Raw genomic sequence first — 22,460 nt, forward strand, 5'->3', positions numbered from 1 at the left:
GCTGGGGAGGAGGTATTTGCACTGGAAAGAAAACGTGTATGTGTGCTTGTGCATCCCCTGGGATGCGCGCAGCTCTGGGAAGCAGAGGGACTGGCAGGAGCGCGTTGGGACATGGCCAGGGCAGCCTTCTCCAGGCTTTTTGCTCTGTCATCGCCCCTGGGGGGCGCGTCATTCCCGTGGGGTTTGAGGAGAGCGGGTGTGCGAGGGGGTCCACAGGGCATTCCACCCTCCCAGCCTGGGGGCATCTCACTGCAGAGGCACTTGCGCCAGCCGGTCCCGTAGCTGAAAAGAGATGCCCCATAGCTGAAAATAGATGCCCCTTAGCCAAAGGGAAGCCCCATAGCTATGCTGTGTGTGGCAGAGGGTTTTCAGGTAGTGGTTAAGGAGTGACCGGTGGAGCAGGAGTCCAGGCACCCAGCAAGTCACTGGGTGGCCGCGTTTAACTAAAATTAGCCCTTTGTAAGCGGCGGTGGCAGCTGTGCATAACAGCAAGCTAATCTCGCCAGGGAGAGGATTTGCTAGGGAGATGATGGCTCCCGGGTGCCCTGGCCGGTGCAGGTAGTGGGAGCCGGGATCCGTATCATGCATCCCTTGGGAAGGCAGTCACACTGCCCCTGGGGTGTGTGTGCATCGTCTTTCCGCAGGATTCAGTGCTGCCAGCGTGCCGGGGGCAGCACCGACAAGCCTGGCCTTAGTCCGAATGCCGGCTGGTGTCTGGGGCCACGTAACCACGCCGGCGTGCATCCTCGGAGTGGGATGCTTGGGGACGCGCACGTGGGCACGGCCAGGGGTTGATCCAAGCCCTTCCTGCTGGCTGAACCGCGCCGAGCCAAGAGCCTTGGTCAGGCAACGCGGCTTCCACCTGCCTCTAATCAGGACACGCTGCCCGGCGCGGGGAGAGCGGCACTGCCAACAGGCACTGAGCATCACTTACTCTATTTAATTAAATATTTGGGGGTACATTTTATGGCTTTTTTTTTTTTTTTTTGACAGCTGCTTGACTGGGAAAGTAAGCTGGGGGGAGGGAAGCTGTCCTTATTTAAAAGGGTCTACCCTTCGCCCGGAAATCTGGGCCAGATCCGCTGGTACGTGCTGGCTGCTTTGCGCGGCCCTGGTAAGGAAAGCAACCACAAATGTCACTTTATAGCTGTTCTGCTTTGCTTGGTGAATCTGGATCAGTGTCTCTCTCCCTCCTAATGAGGTTAGTTTTCTTTTGATCTACCCCTGTTGAGGGAAACCTAAACTGATTTAGCTATCCCTATCCATTTTCCATTTGCCTGATGGCACTTTCCACGAGGCCATCTCTGCTCTACCCTAATTACGCTTAAATTGTCTGATGCTGTAGCAGGTGACACTCTGGCATATAACTTTGTAGATCTTAGCCAATATTCACTGGGAATTTTTTGCCAGATGTTTTGTTTCATTTGTGGACAGATTAGTTTTAAATTGGCAAATGCACTAGGTTTAAGGAGAAGACAATTGCTACTAGCTGTCAAAAAGAAAACACTAATTATCAATCATGTTTTATTGAGCCTCTGTTGAACTGATTTGCTGTAGAAAACATCATTTTCTTATACTCTGTCTCCAGGAAATCTGATTTTTGTGAGTTCTGCTCTCTCGATAATGGTGGTGTATGCTGGAGCATAGAAGAGAGGAAAAAATTAGCTCAGGGTTAAAATCTGTAACACCCTGGCATTTAAATCACCTGTTTTTAAGAGCACAAACCCATTATCCGTGCTGGCGTTCCATGAAATCACTGCAGATGTGCGTTCCTTGTCGCTTCTGCATGTAAACCCCATCTACGCGTGTGATTTACAGCGCTTTCCCGGCCGCGAGGGTTTAGTGACTGCGGCGCCTTGTTTTGTTGGCTCTGAAGAGGCCCCCATTTTGAAAACGAGCCTGGAGTTACTGTGAGAGAAGATAAGAATAGTCGGGGGGGAAATTTCAGTGTTCCTGCCCGGCTCCGGGGCTGCGCTTCCCGTGACTCAGCGCGGCAGCGAGGCACCGGCTTCCTCCGAAACCGCCCGCCTTTTGCAAAGCTCCTGGTACGGTCGTTAAGTAAATCAGGTTGGTTTTTGGTTTTTTTTTTTTTTTTTTGTGAGTTATTCTCCGCTGCCGTTGCACGTGATGTCCAAAATATATCTCGCTGTGCTCCTGTTGTCTTTTAATGCACTCGACGGTGTGGGAAGGCAGGTGGAAGCGAAGGAGCATCTTCCAAAGAGGCTCATGTAGCCCCTTCCTGACTCCAGACTGGTCTCGTTTTTCTCTTGTGATAAGTGGAGCAGGGGTCAGCAGTTTTTATCAAGCTATTTCTCTTGTGAAAGGGAAGTGTTATCTGTGAGGGGAGATACGGTACCCTGTGTGATGTGGACACGTGGGAGCTGATCCAGAAATGTGGCCAAGTAGGACCCGTCAGTGGTTCTGCGTAGCCTGGCCTCTCGCTGCCGGTTTAGCCCGGGGGTTGTGCTTTGGCAACAGCAAATTTCTCCTTATTTCTAGCAAGAATATTGGAAAGGAAGAGACTGCCAGCCAAGGAGTTGGGGAAACCTTGTCATTCAAATCTAGTCCACTATCTGAAGAAACTCCTTGACTTAAATACTCTGGGGTGGAGGAAGGAGGGACCACGTGGTTGCAGAGCATCCCAAAACTGCCGACAGTGTAAGGACCTCTTTATTGAGAGCTCCTGCTTCTCCCACAGTTCCTTCAAGAATCTTTTTCTAATGCTCTTGGATTTTTACTGCAGAGTAGAAATCCAAGGGAGGGTTTGCACATCTTGCCCAGCTACTCTGGGGCTCGGGGCTGTCTGAATTCCCATCTGACTGGGGCTTGTGTGACTGGGGCTGGTGGGCTGGTGCTGGGGTGGAGGAGATGGCTTTGCCCTTATGTGTCATCCCCTTCCCACGGTGACTCTGCAGATCACAGCTGCCGTGATTTGTTCCTCTCCACCTGCAGTGGGGATGGCCTCGCCTGAACCTCGCCCCCGTGTGCTGAGCATTCACCTCCGCTTTTATGGATGGTTTATTTACTAGAAAAGCCTGCTGCGTGTGTTCTCCTTTTTAATCTCTTTGATGCTGTTGTGCATTACAGGCACAAAGCACCTCAAACCAATATTGGTTTATTGGGTCTGTCTAGAGAAACAACCCTCTTGAGGAAGAGCCCCACCAGGGAGCAAGGCTTCAGCAGTGAAGAGGTTAATGCTGTCTGTCCCGAAAACTATCTGTGCCTCATGCCAAGCCCGATTGTCATCTTGCTCCTTTTAGCCCCCGCAGTTGTTCTGTCCCCAGAGCACCATTTGATCTGTGAGGGATGCATGTTTGTTGGGAAACTGTCCCCTGCTTCAGGGCTCCTAGTGCCCGGTTGGGTGGAAGAGGTAGCCCAGAGCCTGCTGTTCCTTCTTGTGTTCTTCAACCGAAACTACATGGTGATGCGAGGAGATCTTGGCCGGCAAAATGTGCTCCATCCCTTAGCAACAGGTTGCACGGATTATGCAACCAGGGCCCGTTTTAACTCGCTTTTTCCTGGTGATCCCCCTCTTCCCAGCTGTGCTGGATGGAGAAAAGGTAATGGTCCTGTTGGGGTGTGGAGCCAAGGCAGAGGGTAGAGCTGTAAGAGCCGGCAGCAGCAGGGCAGGAGAAGCACGCAGCCTTCACGCGCTCACTTTTCAAAGGGGAATAGCTGGAATTTGGTTCGAGGTTTGTAGGTCAGGTTTCCATTATACAGCTGTACTGGTTGCAGCTGCTCATGTGAGATCCCGACCTCGTTGGATGCTCTTGGCCTGGTGGGCTCCTTTCCTCGGGAATTATCCTTTACGATGAGATGTACAGAAACAAACAGGATTGCTCTGTTGTAGCACTACTGGGGTGGTAATTGAGGCTTGGAGTGGGATTTGCTTCAGGTTGTGAAATGTGGGAAACATCTTAGAAACATTTGTTACAAACAGCTGCTTGGAAAGAAATCCATTTTTTTAAGACTGTGTTTTTTCCAGACAAAGGTAGGACAAAAAACAGTTGAGGAGGGATCTTATAATTGATCATGGATCTGGTAATGAGGATCAGATCTCCCAAAACAGGTACAAGTGCTCTTGGCACAAGTCGCACTGAGTGCGTGGATCTCTGCCCGTGGTTGAAGGACAGGACTGCTTGTGTGAGGAAGGTCATACCCGTGGTTTAGTGAGTGACAGTGCAACCCTCCTGTTTCATTTCACAAGGGATAAAACGGTCTGTGGCGTCCCCAGGAACCAGAGCACTTTGATTCCTGTCCTCACGATGGTCCGTAAGGGCCCTGTCAGCCGGGTAGCCAGCCCCGCTCCCGTCCTTGAAGGACTTGCTCTTGAAAAAGGTGTTGAGTAAGATGCTACGGACCTCTTCTGCTGCATGCTGGTCAGCAGAAAACTGTGTTCTTCCACCAGAAGCTGCTGAAGTTGCTCAGTTATACTCAGTGCTGGAGATACTGAATTTGGGGTTTAGTAGCAGGAAAAAGCAGGGGGCTGCTGGATCCGGCCCAAGTGGTTGCATGGGACCGCACATCTTCCCGGTACCGTGCACGAGCCTCAGACCAACTCCTGGTTCCCTGTGCTGTCACTGGGATCCACCTCTGCAGCCTGTAATTAGTGCTGTCAGCAGAGCAGTGTAAGCAGCCACTTAAGCATTAATTACTTTAATGAACTTACTAAGGTGGGTTTAGCTACTAAAGCATTTTGTTGTTACTATAAATTTTTAAGTCAAAATATTAGACGGTGGAATCGATGGGAGAAGACGCAGAGCTCCAGCCTGGCTTTCCTCTTGTCTTAACATTCAAAGTGTGGGGTTTTTTTTTATGAAATATAATCATGTAGTCTTTTCTCCTCCATTGCCCAGAAGCAGCCGTGGCCAGAGAGCGTAAGGAGGCTCTCTCTCCGTTCGCTTATACGTAGGTGTAAGGGATGCAGCGAGCACGGGGCAACCTGCCATTCAAACCCAGAAGATGGATGTCGCCTTTCTTGGGTTGTGACAGCTAAAAGGTGGCTCACGTCGCTTGGGCTCCTGTAGTGTTCAATATGTAATGAAAAATTCCCTGGTGTGAGGGACCTGCTGGTGAGGGAACTCGCTTATAAGCAAACAGGATGGAATAAAATGGTTCATTAACAGAACTGGGTTTAATACCGAAGGAAGCAGAGATTTCACCGCTGTGGAGAGGGGAACGGTCCTGCCATTGCTAATGGCAAAACTTAATGTGGAATCTTAATGACTCCTAATTATTTTGAAAACCGCAGTTTTCTTGGGAAATGCAATATACTTTGGCAAACTGAAGCTCTTCTTCACTGCTGCAGAAAAGAAAACTATAATTCCTCTGAGCTGACTCTTGCTCAAGAGGGTACAGGAGGCATGTGGCTTGCAACGCTAACAAGGAGAGTTGGACAGGGTCTCTCAAGGGTCTCTCAGGACAGGAGACATCTCAAAGGGATGAAGGGAGAAAAGTGGGATATGTTGCGCGCTGTCTTCCCTGCTGTTGCCTGCTACTCCTTGTTCCCAGCGTCGAGGAGATATGTCTTCAATGTTCAGACATGCTGCTCTGATAAATAGGATACTTTAAACCTATGTAAGACTTGCAGGAATTAAATTGTTTGTGGTTGTTTTTTTTTTTAATTTGGTGGTTTAAACTATGTATTTTATTAATATTAATAAGCTCAGCATGTAAATACAAAGCAACATAAATTAAAAAAAAATAGCACTCTACATGCTGAGACTAAAGCGCTCATCTCAAAGAGGATGAAACATTAGTGCCTGGTCTGACGGACTAAGGCAAAGCATGATCTGGAGGAGAATTTCAGCTCTTCCACTTTGCATTAACTATTCACTAATGAGGGCAGATCCCCCTAGACTGACCCTGAAGGCTGTTAGAGCAGTCAGGTTATAGATCATCCCAGGTTGCATCATTGCGTGCCCACTTGTTTTGACCTAATTTAAAGGTCTTTTATGCAGTCTCTGAGGAGTCATGGAAGGGGGTTTCAATCCATCTTCTATGAAATCAGGAAATGTTGCGGAAATGAACTGTTTGTCCATGGTTCTTGATAATAGGGCTTTTTTCTTTTTCCTCTTTTTTTTTTTTTTTTTTTTTGGATGCTCAGGCTAACAAGGCCTAAATTTGGCTTGCACGACTAGCAACCAGCAGCCAGTTTATGCTCTGATCTTTTTGGAGCAGACCGTCCTCAAGTGGATCAGGCCCAGGTCTCCAGCTTCAGCCCCTGGCTGGGGGGGCTGGTGTCTTCTGTGCACAGCAGCCATCACACAGATTTCTTTACGTACCTTCTGTCAGGCCTGTCTCATTGATTATAGTTATTACTGTAGCTGTGAAAACCCACGTATCTGCCAAGCTCAGGTGCTAACTTTGGATTCAACCCTTAAATGTATAAGCTGCTTTCCATGCAGTGCTGAATACCTTTGATGATGTTCAGGGATAAACTCCCTTGACTTCTCCAACAAGGGTTTGTTGGTTGCCAGGGGATGGGAGAGCAGTTCCCGCGGCTCTCTAATCCGTTTGGTTATGCTGAAAACAAATTTGCAGTATGGAGAGTTGGGGTGCACAGGTGTTTCTTGGAAATGTCCCCATTTTGCTGTGTGGTGGTACAAAGATCTCCCGCGCCGCTCCAGGTTGGGTCCCACCAAGGGGCAGTGTGCCACTCGCTCTGGGACTTGGTGCCGGTGCTCGGTGACCCATTAGAGCTGCCTCTGTGCCCTATGCCAGCATCAGGCTGCCACGGAGGTGATGCTCAGTGGTGGGGGTTCCTTTGGGATTGGAGATGTTTGATCTAGAATTGAATGCACTTTTTTTGTTAATACAAAAAATAAGTTCTTGACCATATGATTGATTTGTCTGTGTGTGATAGGTGCTGAACTGAAGAGTGAAAGAGAAGTGGTTTGAAACTCTGGGGGAAAAAATTGGGATTTGATCAGCCCTGAAAGCCTGCAAACTTCTTGGGCTTGCAAGAGGGTAGATATAAAAGGGGTTGTCCTGGCTGGGTTGCTGGTAAAGATCAGGGGTGGTTGTGAAATGTAGGCTCAGTGGCCATATGTGCCTCGTTCTCCACCTTGGTGATGGCATCATTCCTCATGCGTAATGAAACGAAGCGTGCTGCTGCACCGCAAGCCCTTTGGATGACCCTGCTCCCCCCCTCTTGCGACTCGCTCTGCTCTCCCAGCCCAGGTCCCCGGGTGGTCAGCAAACAGGTCCAAGCCGAGCGGTGGAGACCCTCCCGAGGGAGCGATACCAGCCGAGAGCTGCTGCTGAGCCATGGTGTCGGTGCCTCTTTTTAAAATACCCGCAGACACTATTACCGAATTACTGAACTCTGCCAAATACAAGGTTCACGTTGGGGTCTGGTTGCCATCAAAGCTGTTGGCGTTGAGACTTCAGCTGCTTTGCCCAGTTCCTCTTGGCTGAACAACTGAGAGGAAGGGGGAGAGGGAAGAAGATTTTTCTTGTGCTTAAAGGGTGGCACTGGGACCTGGGACTCAAGGGCACTGTCACAGCTGTGCCACGGACTGTCACTGTGACCTTGGCAAAGGAACCTGAGCCTCCAGAGCCTTGGTCTAACTCGGGCTGAGATGTCACATCTGTGAAACGAGGCAAATACTGATTGTAAAATCCCGGGAGACAGCCTGGAGCTTGCTCTGCTAACGGCAGCAGCACTTTCGGAGATCTCGGGATGAAAGGCTCTGTTGAAATTCAAATCTCTGAATCGTGTAAAATTTGCTGCTGAATAATTACAGGTTGCAAAACCAGAAGTGCTGCTGAGGATCAGATGGTGCTTCTCTGGTAAAGTTCAGGTTGCTGTTGAATTTGCCTGAAAGTTTTCTTTCTGTAGCGTTTACTTTTGAAAAGGAAACCACAATCTCTTCTCACTTGACCAAAAAAAAGAAAGGGGGAGGACTTCCTGCTGGTGTGGACATTTTCCTCCCAGCGCTGTGCGGCAACGCAGCGTTTCCAGTAAGAAAGGGTGCTGGTGAGCGGGGGCTGCTGTTTCAGCAGATTACACCGTGACTCCTGGCGTGCCCCGTGCGGGGTGACGGTGTGGGACACATCTGGGCTGGATGTGATGTGGGGGGCTGGCACCGGCTCCTGCCGCTGGTGTCGGGAGGGCTGCGTTGCAGACCGTGTCCTGGCACGCTGTGCTCTGTCTCTCGCGGGGGTTCAGACCGTGGCTACGTGGTGCCCTGTTTCATGAAAGCAGTGATCCGCAGGGAGCAGACCGAAGGATGTGATTCAGTCCTGTATCTCTTCAGGATTTCCATCCCCAACGTGGTCGTCCTCCTAAAGTCATAATCCTAAAAGGGAGACAAAGTTGGAGGGGGCGAAAACCCAAAATATGCAGATCGAGGTCAGAGTGGATGCTGCGGAGGGTGGAGAAGGTACCGACACAGCCAGAGCAGTTGGAGCTTCCCTAAAGACCAGGGCAAGAGGTGCACAGCAGAGCGAAAGGGTCTCCGAAGCGGGGCAGGCTGAGGAGCAGAGGAGGGGGAGGGCCCGGGCTGCGGTCAGCAGGCTGCCACTGCGGGGAATGGTTTGGAAATTAATTCAGGGCAGCTTGAAAAGCGGATAAATAGTTCCCCACCCCTCCACCAAAACCTCTTTTCCGTTACTCTAAATAGAAAGTTTCCTGTTTTATAATTGAGGCTCTTAAAAACATTTGCGTGGTTCAGGTCAACGTACAGCTGCTTAGCTGAGGCCGTGAGACGTCTGAAATACGAGCTGGGGCAGAGGCTGTTGACTCTGGAACCTAACAACACTTTCAAATGGCAATATGAACTATTTCCTGCTATACAGAGCGTATTAGAGTATCCTCTCGCGAATACTGTCAGGCTGGCTCTGCGTGGAGCTTGGGGGGGTATCGCAATTCTCCTCCTCAGGCATCAATCGCACGGTGCTATTGTGTTGATGCAAAGGGGGAACCTCTTCATGTACTCAAAGAGCTGCAAAAGTTTACGTCCTGACACCATCGCTCCTTTTTTTCTAAACACTTCTTAAGCTGTAATTTCTATTAAAGCCAATTAATTTTTTTGCTGTATTTCCTTTTGTGTGTCCTGAAAGATTTATTTCCTAACCGGCTTAGTAGAAACATCACAGGTGACACCTGCTGCAAGTCTCAGTAGATAGGTTTTGGTCCAATACATCAAAAGTAGATTTTGAACAGGTATATAAGTGGGGTCCTCTGTGCTACTCAGATAAAAGGCTTTCAGGTTGTGTTGTCTGAATGGATTTGCGTGTGTTGTCTTGAATTCCAAGATGAGCCTTTTGTAGCGAGAAGGCTGGGCGCAGCCAGAGCACTAGGAGGACAGGAGGTCCTGGTCGAGCATTTACTGACTCCGTAGGTGCCCTTTGTCTAACTCTGCCTGAAACGTGAAGGGAAGCGAGGCGCGTTGCTTGCCTGCTGGCGCCCACCCAACCCGACCTTTCAGGTGCTACCCCAAGAGATGGGGGATGCAGGTTCCTATTGGCTCTGCTGGAGGACGTGGCTGTCCCTGGTCTCTCGCTTTCCCTCGGTGTCCCCTGCTCAGGCCGCTGGCTCATGTGGCTCCGACCGCAGCGGGACGATTCCCTCTGCGCGTTGTCAGTGCCTTCTGCTGACACCCTAAAAGCCAACACTGCTCTGTTCATCGCTACAGCTTCTGAGTCACCCTTGGGAAGTTTGGCCGTGGTATCCCTGATCCATACCTCCCTAAGTCTGACTTAAAATTATTTTTCCTTTTTAGTGCTCTTTACATACCTAGGCCAAAATGCCTCTGGGAGAGAGAAGAGGCTCTTTGGCAGCCCAGGTGTCACTGTCGCAATGATATTGGGGAATCTGCTTTCCTGGCTCCCTGCCCACAGAAATCCTGCTGGAGGCAGCTGAGCCCGAAGGTTATATAAAACACTTATCCCTTTGAAAGCCCATCATCTGTTTAAAAACCATACCAAAATGATTTATTTATTATTCCAATAACGGCTGAGGAATGGGAAGCCAAGAAAGTAATCTCTGACTTTAGTTTTCCTTTATGTATTTGGTGTCTCCTCCGTGGACCAATTTCCCTGTTAGTCTGAGCAGGAGGAGGGGATGAGGATTCTTTCGAACGTGATGCTACATCCTTTAGAAAAGCTTGTCAGGTGGCAGCATCCTCTAAATTTTATTTTACCTATTGAAATGAGCTTGGCTTTGTTTCTGCTGCGTCCTTTGAGCGTTGCTGGTTGCAGGTGGATAACCCGCACACCGTTACTTATCTGAGTAATCCCAGGTGGATGGCAGCCATTAAAGAAAGATGCTTTAGCATCGCGAGCACTAAGTGGGTTATCGGAGCCTGAAGTCTTGTCGATGCAGAACAAGAGAACTGTGGGACGCAGCACGGTTTGGGCACCATTCATCCAAGAGGCAGCCGGAGGTGGCTGTCCCCTTACAGCATTCTTCTTGGCGCCCGGGTACTACAATGATGGATAAGGGGTCAAAGCAGAAAGCAAAAATTGATTGAAATAGACACAAACGGGGGGGGAAAGACTTGAAGCCCATGCATTAAGTAAACGTATGAGTTGTTGACAACTCTCACTTGCTGTCGGAGTAATACTTGCGTACCCACCGTGCCCCGAGCTCTGTGGGAAGAGCGTGCTGCGTGAAGCAGGCTCCTGGGGGCTAAGGAAGGGTCTGCGCTCTCGAGCGAGGAGCATCACAGTCAGAAATAGGTTTTCCCTTGAGAGAAGCAGCAGCCGGGCTGCGCGTAGCTGCCTGAGTGTCCCGGCCCGTGTGGATACGGCACGAAGCAGATGGGGCTCTGCTGGCCCCTTTCCAAACTTCCCAGATTTTGTGGGTGTATTAGAAGGAATGTGCGCGCCCGGCTACAACCTAGGTGGGAAGTGTCTTAACAGGCTTTGAACCTTCCCGAGAAAGGTCGGTGATCAATGAAGAGGGGATGTCTCGGTTGCTAGCTCAGCAGGCAAACTGGGCCGTATTTATTTTTAGGTGTACTAAATGTTTGAAGCTGTCTGAGTGGGGGCTGGTTGTTTTCTGTGTGGTTTTGTTTTGTTTGGTTTTCTTTCAAAAAGCTTTAGGGAGCTGCAGAGTTTATGAATGGACCAGGATGGGCTATCGGTTGTACCTTGCAGGGGGTGGAGGATAAGGCTGAGTAAGTTCATCCCGTTATTGCTCAGGGTTTAGATGTGCTTTTCAGTATCACGGTGTGCTGTGTTAGGAAGCTGGATGCTTCGCTGGCAGAGCGCTCGTAGCTTCAATGCTGTTTTCCTGGCAGTGTTTCTCCTGTGTAATAAATATCCCTGCAAAACCATAGCGGTAAAAAGGCAGCTCTGAAGTAGCTGAGCCCGTCCGTCGGACGGTGCCTGGCGGGGGGGAGGGGGGGTGTCAGTCCTCCGAGACCTTTGCCAACACACCTCTGTGGCACAGACATCACCGGTGTCTCACTACAAATAACGCCGGGAAGAGTTTCTTCCGCTGGGCTGGGTTATGGACTACAGGTGCATTTGGGTGGAAGTGACTTGTAGCGACGTGTAAAAGCGTGCATCTTAATCCCAGTGAAACTTCTCTTCATTTTATCGAGTGAAATCAGGTATAAACATTATTCTGCTGCTGTAGAGACCTCGGTGCAAGAGGAGCTTTTAAAGGAAGCCTGAGAACCAGAAAGTGAACTACAAGACTTTAAATATTTTCAAAAACAAATCATTGAGTGCAAAGGATCAAGATAAACCTGGATTTTTAAAAAACTAACGGCCTGTGTGCATATGTTAACTTGGAGCACGCAGGTAAGGCTGCTGGCCAGTATGGACAGTTTGCCACTGTATATTTTCGGGAGGAATCAGCACCTCCTATCAGAAGGGTGTTTGGGGTTTCCACCCCCCCACTCCCCCGGTATCCATATCAGTTTCAGTTGGCTTTTTCTCTTAAGAGTTATTAATACTTGAGGTATGCAAAAGCTGGGTATAGATGGGAGTGTAATAGTATCCTGAGTTTTATGGTGTAGCTTATTGACTTAGGGGGAACTGCACTGACAAAGGCATATTTTCTCCATGGAAAAGTCTTCATCTGGTTTAGGAACCTTTCTGGAAAAGCTGTTTCTAGCTTTGTAAACTCAGTGGGAAGTAACATTGATGAAAAATAATAGCGCTGTAATATCTCTTCAGGTGAGAGAGCTGATTACCCCGCACTGAATTTTCCTTAAGGCCTTTGCAGTGGTTTTTTTTGGCTTCCCTTTGGTTTATAGGGTTTGGGGAGAATAAGTGAGGCTCGGACATGCTTGGGAGGAGAAGGAGCTCCTGAGAAGTGGGTTTGCCATGTTCGGGGAAGAGAATCTGTCTGAGGCTGCCCCAGGACATGTGATGGAGGGTGACTTAAAACCTAAGATGTATTTTCACAGCTGTTGTGGGAGCTTTTTCCATTTAACACAGCACAGATGTGAATGATAAAATATAAATGGAAGATTAATGTACATCGTCTTGGCGTGTGAGAGGTTCAATTATAGGCAGAGCAAGCAGAATAATGGAAAATACATTTGAGTGATTGTTCAGTTAATATAATTTGCAATGAATTATTCACAACAATTTGTTCACCCAGCTCTTATTGTAATCATTTTCATTCCTCCATTTGCTATGTGCTTGAAACCGCTTCCCACAACTTGTGCTTGACATGTAATAAAGTCTATCCACGCACCCATCCCCTTCTCCCCACCTGCCCCCCGCCTACACAGACAGATTTGAAAGAGCTCAACATTGGAAGCACTGGGCTCTCTTTAAGAAGTTCAGCGTAAGTGTTCAAGCGGAGGCTGCTGCCTGCTCAACCCGCCGATGTGACCCATAAAAGCCCGTTCTGTTGGGCTCGGGGTGACCTGGGCTCGCAGAGGACCCGTTTCCGTGCTGGACCTTGTGCGTATGGGGGGGATCTTCCTTTCACGAGTGGTGTGCTGAGGCCTGAGCCGACAGAAGGCGATCAGCTGGCGGCGAGCGATTAATCTGCGTCCTTGTGAGCCGAAGCATGCGCTTCCTACCTGTATGGCATCGTTCGTGCCTGGAGGAGGGAGGAGAAGGTGTTGGGCTTTGCAGCGAGGCGTGTGGCACCGGCAGGCTTGAGGAGAAGCACTTTGCTCGCTCGGGTCCCCGTCCCTTATGTTGTTCATTAAGCAGTGGAGCGGGTCGGTGGCAGTGCCACAGCCCTGGAGCTGAAGGTCCGGCTTCCAGCACCGCAAAGCATCGCAGTTGTGTCCCCCCTCCTCCTTTTCCTTATTCTGAAGGCACTGGAAAACCCACAAATGCACATTTCTCCTGATGTTTATCAGACAGGAGGAGTTGTTCTTCCCAGCTGTGTGGGAAGGGCTGTTCCTGGGCAGTGGGCACGGGGAAGATCCATGTCCTCCATCCACGTCTCTCTGCAGCTCTGCCCGCAGGGAGCGGGGGGTGATGAAGCTGCTCTTTGCCACCCCATGCCCTGCTGCTGGGGGTGGTGGTCGGAATGGGGCTGCGTTCTGCTATGAGCTTGGTGGGACGCTGGGTGAATGCCCATGCTTGTAAAAGGGCACGTGTGAAATAGGAAATGGCAGTTCTTGGAGAGTTCTGCCTACCTGTTGGGATTTGTTGTCTGGAGCAGGAGGAATCCCTCTGACTTGAGAGAAAAGAGCCAGGACTCGTTGCTGCCCAGCCCCATACTCCTCTGCCGAAGCCTGAGATGCAAACTTCAGCTTAGGACTGGTTGGAAAGGAGATTGATGTCTTCTTCAAGCCACGTTTGCCTGGACTCATTGGTACCATATCCATACCTAGCTTCATTACCCGACTTTTCTGTGCTCTTTGCTGGCGTCTTGCGGTTGTCAGTCTTTGGTGCATTGGGAGATACTGGGAAATGTTTTGAGGGCTGCGGTGAGCCGGTCCCGAGGGCAGATGGGAGCCAAGGGGAGGTACACTGCGAACATGAGGGCTGCTGCAGGGGTTAGTGGAGAATTCAAAGCTGCTTTAGGGTAAGATAAATCCTTCTCTGAATCTTAACCCTTCAAGGACTCTCACAAGCTCTGTCAAGCCACGATCGCAGAGCCTTCCACACAAAACCCTGTGCTCCATAACAAGCTGGGATTTATGCTACTGCTTCTTCCCATGGAGGGGACAGTACTTGTAAGGTTAACCTGCCAGCATCTACTTGTCCAAATCTCCATAATTAGGCAAAACGTGATTATGGACCTGCACGTCATTAGTACACAACGGCCCTTAAATGACTGGGATTGAATTAAAACCCTAATGGCAGAGCATCCAAAGTAAATAAGAGACAACCAGATCCGCTGGTGAGTGACTTGCCTATCGCTCAGCTTGGATTAGGAGAGCAGGAGCTTGGGGCTGGCCAGAAGCAGCAGGAGTGCAGTGGGTAAATTGGATATACTGGCTGGGGTTCAGCGCTGTTATTAGTCAGGCGTGCAAGTGTCGGGGGGGTGAGCTGAGCGTAGGCGGGGGCTTCCTGCGCTGCCTTTGAGCTGAACAAACCCACACTCTTTGGACTCGCCGCGGCGGGGGATGAGTTTTGTTCTTTGTTGTACTCTGCTTTTTTGTATCGGTTTCATAGAGGAGGTGTCAATGCCTTGAAATTATTTCCAGCAAACGTGGATTCGGGCATTCGTTTTGGGCCGGGTGAAACAATCCTGTGATAGCAAGTGGCTTATTTCCTTTCTGTCTGGTTTTGCCTTCCTTTTTGATAACATCAGACCAGTGGCTTCCAAACAAAATTTCACTTTGGTTTCGATTTGCCTGTCTGGCAGGGCACTTCCCAGATCTTTTAAACAAAGCTTCATAAATCAACATTGATGTCATTGTGGGCATGTTTTCCATGTTCTCCTTTGGGTGCCAGGAGTGCTCTGTCCCCAGGGACGGCCCTGATGTGCTGGGGAAAGAGCTGCCTCTAAGAGCGAGACAGCCCTGGGTCAGAAGCAGAGGCTGCAGGATGCTTTGGGAGCCACCAGCCTCGCAGTCGTTTGGATTGCCAGCTCTGGAGATGGTTATTGCCCTTTTAGCTTTGTTATCATTCCTTATTTTGCAGCTCTGGTCACGCTTAACAGTCGCATCTTTGCTAACAAATAAGATGGGACTTGAATATCTGTTGCTGCCCTCTCCAGGGAGATGATTCTGAACCTGTGACTTGTGCCCGTGCCGTCAGTGACATTTGAGGTGGGAAAAGAATTAGGTAGTGAAATCTCTGGACAAAAAAACAGGGAATGAGCAAGTAAACAACAGAAGACGGGTATAGATCATCAAGATCTGTCAGCAGGGTTGAATTTGAAGAGTTCCCGGGGATGCTATTAATTTACTCCCTCTGCCAGCCCTTATTGCTATTAGCCCGTGCGAGATCTGCACCTCAGAGCAAACTTTATCTTTTACCTGGGGGCTAATGGCTTTTCATGTGTTTCAGAAATTTGCATTTTAATGGAATAAATCTTATCCTTTCCCTCCGAAGCAGTAATAAATTAAAAAAAAAAAAAAAAAAGCCTCTGGGAAGCTTTCTTGAAATACCCAACAGTTCATGTGAAGTGTCCAAAGCATCCCCGGTGTATTTTCGATGCTGCAGGCCCCTGAACATATTGGGCCTCTCCTCACAGATTGATAACTTCTTCAGGCAAAACCTCATTTTTCCTCCTCAGTGAGACCTCTCTCACGGTTTTAACTCAGGACCCCAAAGTCCCCGATTGCGGCTGAGCTCTCCTGCGCTGCGGTGTGCAGAGGCCGCACTCCGATGTTGCAAGGCACAGATAAAAAAGGTAGATTGTTCCAGCCCAACCGTGTGAAAATGACAGCTCTGATAGCAAAGTCTCCTTTGGAAGGAGGTTGGGGGAAAATTGTATGCTGGTGCTCTCTGCTGGATAAAACCAAGAAGGCTTTTTTCCTCGCCAGCGCTGCGGTGACTGCGGGTTCACGCCAGCGTTGGGCTCTTGGCTGTGAGGTCTTCTGCAGCTCTGCCCGCCCTGGGACGCCCCGAGGGTGGGGGTTGCCTTTGGCTTGAACTGGCCAGGGCTAGCTGGGAGCAAGAAGTGTGTTAGGATCGCTGATCTGACTCCTTTCCTCCCGTCTCCTTCCCTTACAGTGTGTTACTTGCTGAAGAGCAACATCAGCCCAGACCTGTGCAATGAAGATGGATTAACTGCACTGCATCAGGTGAGGCGTGGGAGGAGGTCACAGCTCCCTCTGCTCCTCAGCAGACCTGCCAGGGGAACGCGGAAAGCTCTTGTGTTTCATTTTGTTGCTCAGTTAAAGCAGTGAAACTTCCCCGTGTTGCGCTGGCGATCCTGTTTCTTGGGGAGCAAACTGAGATCAAACCCTTCTCTTGCTCTATCCCAGACTTCGTTCAGTGATAACGTGACCTCAGGATTTGGGGCTGGGTTTCAGACGCGAACAACGTTTCTCCCACCCTTTAATCTTTGCAGGGCTGTGCTGAAAATGCTTAAAGCAGGTTAACTCAAATTTAGAGACTCCAGCAACCACGAGTTTTGAAACTGGTTTAATAAATGATGCGCAGCCTGCTGCTGCTCTCTGTGGGCTCAGGGACTTCCAAAAGCCTCTATGAGATGTCAGCCGCTGATCGCCCGTGAAATATGGACTTGCCATAGTGGTGTGTAAGCCTGTGTCCTTCCCCAGAGCCTCTGCACTGATGCCATGAGGGTTTTTCTATTCTTGCTGAGGCCCCTGTCCCCACCAAAAATCTGGAGTCCTGATTTTCAGTGCGAAGGCATCAGGAGACTCAGCTGCAGAATGCCCGTGGGACTCGCCGTGCCTGGCAGCTGCCGCCTCCGCTGCTGCGAAAAAACACTGGCGCGGTTGTCACACTCGCTCCGAGGGCGGAACGGGGACTCGTGGTTCTCTCGCCGTTAGTCCCTGCTGTAAATGCTCCCATTGACTTGGGATTTCGGATTCTTCTGCAAGTCGCTTGCTCTCTTCAAAGCTGGCTGGATTAAAAATTTTAAAAAGCTGGATTTGCTTAAAAACACACACTGGCTTCTAGAAGAATCACAGGTCCCCACCACCACCTCTCCAGAGAGATGTTGTTCTGCACACAGAAATGCTGACAGCCTGCAATGCTGGCGGCTTCCTTGCTTCACCACGAGGTACCGAAGCCATGGTGAATCCCGCCGTGCCCGCTCAAGGGTCAGTTATTGTAAAGGTGCATTTGGGAGCTGAGGTGGGAACTTTGCATCCACTGGAATTAATGGAATCCCTGAGCAGAGAGCAGCTCCGAAGTGAAGGCTGTTGCCCATTAGCAGCGGCTTCCAGTGAAGGATGCAGTTACGCTTCTGTGATAACCTGGCTGTGCGGCGGCTGGCGTGATTTTAACCTCACTTCCATACACAAATAGTAAACAGAAACAGAAATACAGAAAGGGTTATTGTCACTCAGCTGCTAACACGCTTGTCGTGGGCTGTAATTCAGCCCCGTTGCCAGCCCCCACTGCAGTGCTGAGCTCTGAGGCTCCCGTGTGGGTGGGCAGTAATGTGTAGATCACGACCAGGCTTCTCGCACAAGAATGGACCTTCTTTCAGTTTCTATATCCTGCGCACGTTCGTGTCGAGAGGTGAGCACGAGGTGGATCAAAGAGCAGGTTCCACCTTCCCCAAAGGAAAGCGGTTGAGGCCGTTCTTGCCGGCTGCCTCCGGGGCTGCGGTGTAAATGCATCGAGGATGCTGATTTTTTTCAGGAAGTGAAAGGTGCCCTCTGAAGTACCTCATAACTCTGGGAACCCGACTTGCATCTCTTCAGATAACTGTGGTAGGTAGCGTGAGCTGCTGGGAAGACTTTTACTCATCACCTGCCAGTGTGTGGGATTTTCCCTAAGAAAAGGGAATGTCAGCTTGTCAGCTCATCCCTCGGTATGTGGTTATACTGGTTATGTTGAATTTCTGCTATGTTTGCTCTTGAATATGAAAGACCCAGTGGAACAGCAGCTGTACACATATTTGCTATTGTTCTCTGCTGGTTCTGCCCCCAAACCAGAAGGCCCTGTAAAACACCAGTGACCTCCAGTCTGTCCAGCGTAGGTGTTCTGTATGGTGCCCTTCTGACCTGCTTGTGCTCGATTTGGTGTTTAACTCTGCTGGAGATGCTCATTGTCAAACGCTGCAGGGTAAAGTAGGTCTCCACATCCAGGTAGAACTGAGAGTTCTAAGATGAGGTATTAGCCCTCATCTTCCCAAAGTTTAAAAAAAAAAAAAAATAATCAATCTGTCTGCATCCCTTCCTCACCAGTGCTGCATAGACAACTATGAAGAGATAGTCAAGCTTCTCCTCAACCACGGGGCCAATGTCAACGCGAAGGACAACGAGCTGTGGACTCCATTGCATGCAGCAGCTACGTGTGGTCATATCAACCTGGTGAAGATCCTCATTCAGCAGTAGGTGGCTTTTTCTGTCTGTCCCTTTCTGCAGATCTGATCCTACCCACAGCTTCTGTGGATGGAAACCGAGACTGCTTAGTACCTTGCGAGACTGCAGCGATGGTGATTATTCCCTGCTTTCAGGCTATTCATGGCACTCCTTCCTGCATGGGGGAGAAAGGGGTGGAGGAGGAAGAGCAGAAAGGCTGAGCAGACACAGTAAAACCCTAGGTGAATTGACTCCGTTTCATGAAGCTTCTGGAGACTGGGCCAAAATTTGCCACACTTTGCCCACGTGCTGGTGTGTACGTGTCTGTGTGTGCGCCCGTTGAACCGAGCTCGCTGGATGGGTTGGAATAGGAGCAGCCAGCAGGATCCACCCTCACGCTCTCAAACACGACTTCAGGTCTTCCAGCCACAGCCAGAGAGACGCTGATGGAGGAAGACGGCAGCATGTTTGTATAGCTCAAACACTTGGGTGAACTTTGTGACCTGTCTTACTGGCTCTTAATTACTAGTTAACTAATTGACTAGTTGGCTTCTTGTAAGGCGTTTGTTCCCCAGCGGTGTCGCACAGGGTGCTTGCACTGGATCTTCCACTTGCCTTTACCAAGGCCCTAAAGCTCAGGTCTTTCCTGGACTTGCTGGCAAGGAGGAGGAAGCCAGATGTGTTTTGAGCATTTAATGAGCGCCTGCTGCGAGCAGATAGTCCTGAGACTGAATGGAGCCCTCTCCATTTCCCGGAGCAATGGTGGAGAGGGCAGAGTGTGCTTTGGGAGCGTTAACGTGCCGCCTTGCACAGCGGTGGCTGCTGCTTTGCCCTCGGGGAGGGAGACTTCTCCCTGTGATGCTGTCATCTGGGAGACTAGCATTGAATATTTGGCCCTTCTTCTTTGGCCAGACAATGAAGGAGGTGGAGCAGAGGGTGCAAACAAGCGTCTCTTGGAGGGCGTTCCCACTTGGGTTAGGAAATTTTTGGATGAGGGGCATAAAAATGGAGCAAACTTGTGGAACAATATAGTCCGTTCCTGACTCTTAACTGAAGATAAGGGAGTGTCATGGGGATGGGTGGCAAGGTGAGGAACTGGAGTTTATGGCCCTAGTTGTCATAGACTGTCCTGTGTTGAGTAGCTGCCAGCAAACGTGGACTCTAGTAGCCTAATGTCATGATCCCAAGCTCAGAAACAGTCTTCTCCTGGGCTTCTGAGGAAGGGGTCATTTAATTTGTTTGCAACAATCAAAGTTGTCCTTTACAGGAGGTGTCACGTATCAAATGACCGGCTAAACACTGCCTTTGAGGGCAATGTTACTGGTGATGGGACCTGGAACCCTTGCAGACCATCAGAGGAAGTAGCCCACAAAAGATGTCCAGTTCCTTGGGGTTTTTATTTGCTGATTAAACTAATGCTGATACTTTGCAAATGTGAATTTCAATGTAGTTTGCATTGCTCAGGCAGAGGGGAAAAAAATAAAGAAAGAAACAGGAATCTAAATGCAGGTGGATAGTGTCTGCAGTCCCTCTGTGACTGGTAACTGTCAAGGTGGATCAGAATTCAGCTGAAACTATTTAACAGCCAGCAAAGATGCACAGTTCAGAAGGTGCTGGAAACTTTCTACTATGTGGGAATATGGGGACAGCAATCAATCTAGCTGGCAATTTTACTTCCAAATAGTGACCTCCTGGAGGTCACTAAAGCACCTAGAGAAGTGCTATTGGACAATCAGAAAGAAAAATTCAGCAGTTGACGGGATATGTTTTTTATTACTATTGTTTGCCACTGTGCCCTTGGCTAGATGGAAGACTCCCTCCACCATTCAGCCTGTATCTTTCCCAACTTCTCTGGTCCTTGCAAACTTTTCATTGAAGGACTGCCAGATAAAAAGCACCTGGTAGTATCCAGAAATTCAGCAAATAAATCCATTCCATCATTGAGAAGCTGCCAGTCTGTCCAGTGCCAGGATCAGGAGAGGACAGGAACGGCTCAGTGGCTCACGTGCCCCACAGCCCACGAAGGAGGTGTAGCGTGCTGCCTTTCACCCACTTCTGGAATGTATCTTCCCCATTGAAGCTCCATGGCTTTGCTTCAAATCTTTCCTATTTCACACAAATCTTTGTGACATTTGGGCAACTAGTAAGCCCCAGTTAGTTTTTGCTGAGCATTTATCCCAGTGTTTGGCACTGTCTGCTCTAGGATGCCCGAGGTCCTTTCTTGTATAACTCCGCTTTCTCCTTGCAGTGGAGCAGACTTGTTGGCGGTCAATGCGGATGGCAACATGCCGTATGACCTCTGTGAAGATGAGCCAACTCTGGATGTCATTGAGACTTGCATGGCCTATCAAGGTAAGGAGGCCGAGTTCATGTAAAATACAAAAACAGGTCGTTGTAGTACTACAAAATTACCTTCTTTCTCAGCTCTTGATTTGCCTCTGGAGAAAAGTAGAGAGCTGCTGCCTGGTGTAATTTCTTGGAGCTTGTCTCTGTCTAGTTTCTCTGATTCCTAAATAACAATGAAGGTGAAGGACAGCTGTCAGTCCCCTCATAGCCTCTGAAAAGGATGTGAAGTCATATCAACCAGGAATTATTAAGTCTAATTTTACTCAACCAGTGGAGACAAAGACCCTTTCCAACTCTTCTCTCTATAACTGGAATTTCAACAGGAATTACACAGGAAAGGATCAATGAGATGCGGGCTGCTCCAGAGCAGGTCATGATCTGTGACATTCATGACATACTTGCGACTGGACAAGACCTGAACAGGACTGATGCCCAAGGTGCTACGCTGGTGAGTGAAACTGCTGCACCTTCACTTCTGCCTTCCTTCAGCCCGTGGGTTACGAAACCTGCCCCGTGGCAGCAGTTACACAAAATCAACACATACAAATCACCGAGAGGAGTGAGGAAGCTATTTTGATCTTTTTCCCTGTTTCAGTTTGTTGTCACGTAGGAACAGGTTCCGTCCCTGACTACAGCTGACACAACTTAGTGTCTAACCCTGCGCTTTTTGAAGCGAATCCCTTGTCCACGTGAGCTCTGTCGGTTGTCCGGCAGCTCGGGTCCTGCAGCAAGGCTGCTGAGCCCCCGCGCCCCGTCTGACAGGGGCCCGTACCAAAGAAAGGTGCAAGAAATCCTGTGATGAAGAGTTGCAGAACGTGGCGCTTGTACTGACCTCCGAGGAAACAGGACTGAAAGACCCTCCCAGTAATGTTTTGCCTTTCGCTAGTCCTGTAGTCTGACCCGACTCCTGCGGAGGAGACGTGAGAGTCCTCTGGTTTTCATGGGAGCAAGGTCTGGTGCTGGGCACTCTGGAGACTTTCTGCCTCCTCCTCCCTCTGCTTTGCATAGCATCTGGCTCAGCCGCAGTCCGTGGAGGGCCGTGTTTATTCACGTAGGACGGCATCTGCCCCTGGGCAGAGGAGGGCACCCAGGACAAAAGTCCGGCACAAAGCAAGCTGGCATCTGATTTGGCTGGACAGAGACTGAGAAGGCTGAACAACCCTAGTCCTGTTCCCTTCTTTTTCACCTGCGAATGTGTGGCTTAAACCCTTGCTTGCAGCAGTCCCGACTTAGGGAGGGTTCAGTAATGCTGTCATACGTGCTGGGGCTTTCACACAACCTCGGTCATTTGGTGCTGGGGTCCGGACGTAACTGATATCCAGGCTGCTCGGTGTCATTTCTTTGATGGGCAGACCACGGCAGTGCATTCAGGGTTTTTTATCTAAATTGTCGCCTATAGCATGTACTAGAAGCGTAAGGGGAGGGCAGGCTTCCTCCAAGACAAACTTGCACGACTGAAGCTTTTATTGCAGCTTATTTTTTTAACACGTTTCCCTTTAACAAGGATTATATACATAAATTTAAGCAGACCTCTTGGCTTCCCTTTTTATATCACCCCCAAGTGATTCCTTGTTAATTCATATGGCCTCTACAGGGTATGACCCTGTGCCATAAAATTTAGGTAGAAATTAATGGAATTGCCAGAAAGCATCAGAATTTATTTCCAGATGAAGGTTTAAATTTGTGTGGTGGAATCCACATGGAAATTTTTTTAAAGAAGCTTTAGTTGTCCTCTTCAGCACAGTTGAAATAGGATGAGCTCTGAGTGGAGTTCATACCTTCAGA

At 49.5% G+C, this 22,460-nt stretch overlaps 1 protein-coding gene across 1 annotated transcript in view; it reads left to right on the forward strand.

Moving 5' to 3' along the window:
• The window catches only part of PPP1R16B (protein phosphatase 1 regulatory subunit 16B), a 41,710-nt gene that overhangs the window by 13,764 nt on the left and 5,486 nt on the right, over positions 1 to 22,460 (forward strand). Inside the window, exons 2-5 of the mRNA XM_082491321.1 lie at positions 16,060 to 16,130; positions 18,213 to 18,358; positions 20,578 to 20,681; positions 20,999 to 21,123. Coding sequence (XP_082347447.1) covers positions 16,060 to 16,130; positions 18,213 to 18,358; positions 20,578 to 20,681; positions 20,999 to 21,123 — 446 coding nt within the window. The remainder of the gene's footprint in view (positions 1 to 16,059; positions 16,131 to 18,212; positions 18,359 to 20,577; positions 20,682 to 20,998; positions 21,124 to 22,460) is intronic.

The sequence above is a fragment of the Vanellus vanellus genome (assembly GCF_965231255.1).
Source record: "Vanellus vanellus genome assembly, chromosome: 15".
Lineage (NCBI taxonomy): Eukaryota > Metazoa > Chordata > Aves > Charadriiformes > Charadriidae > Vanellus > Vanellus vanellus.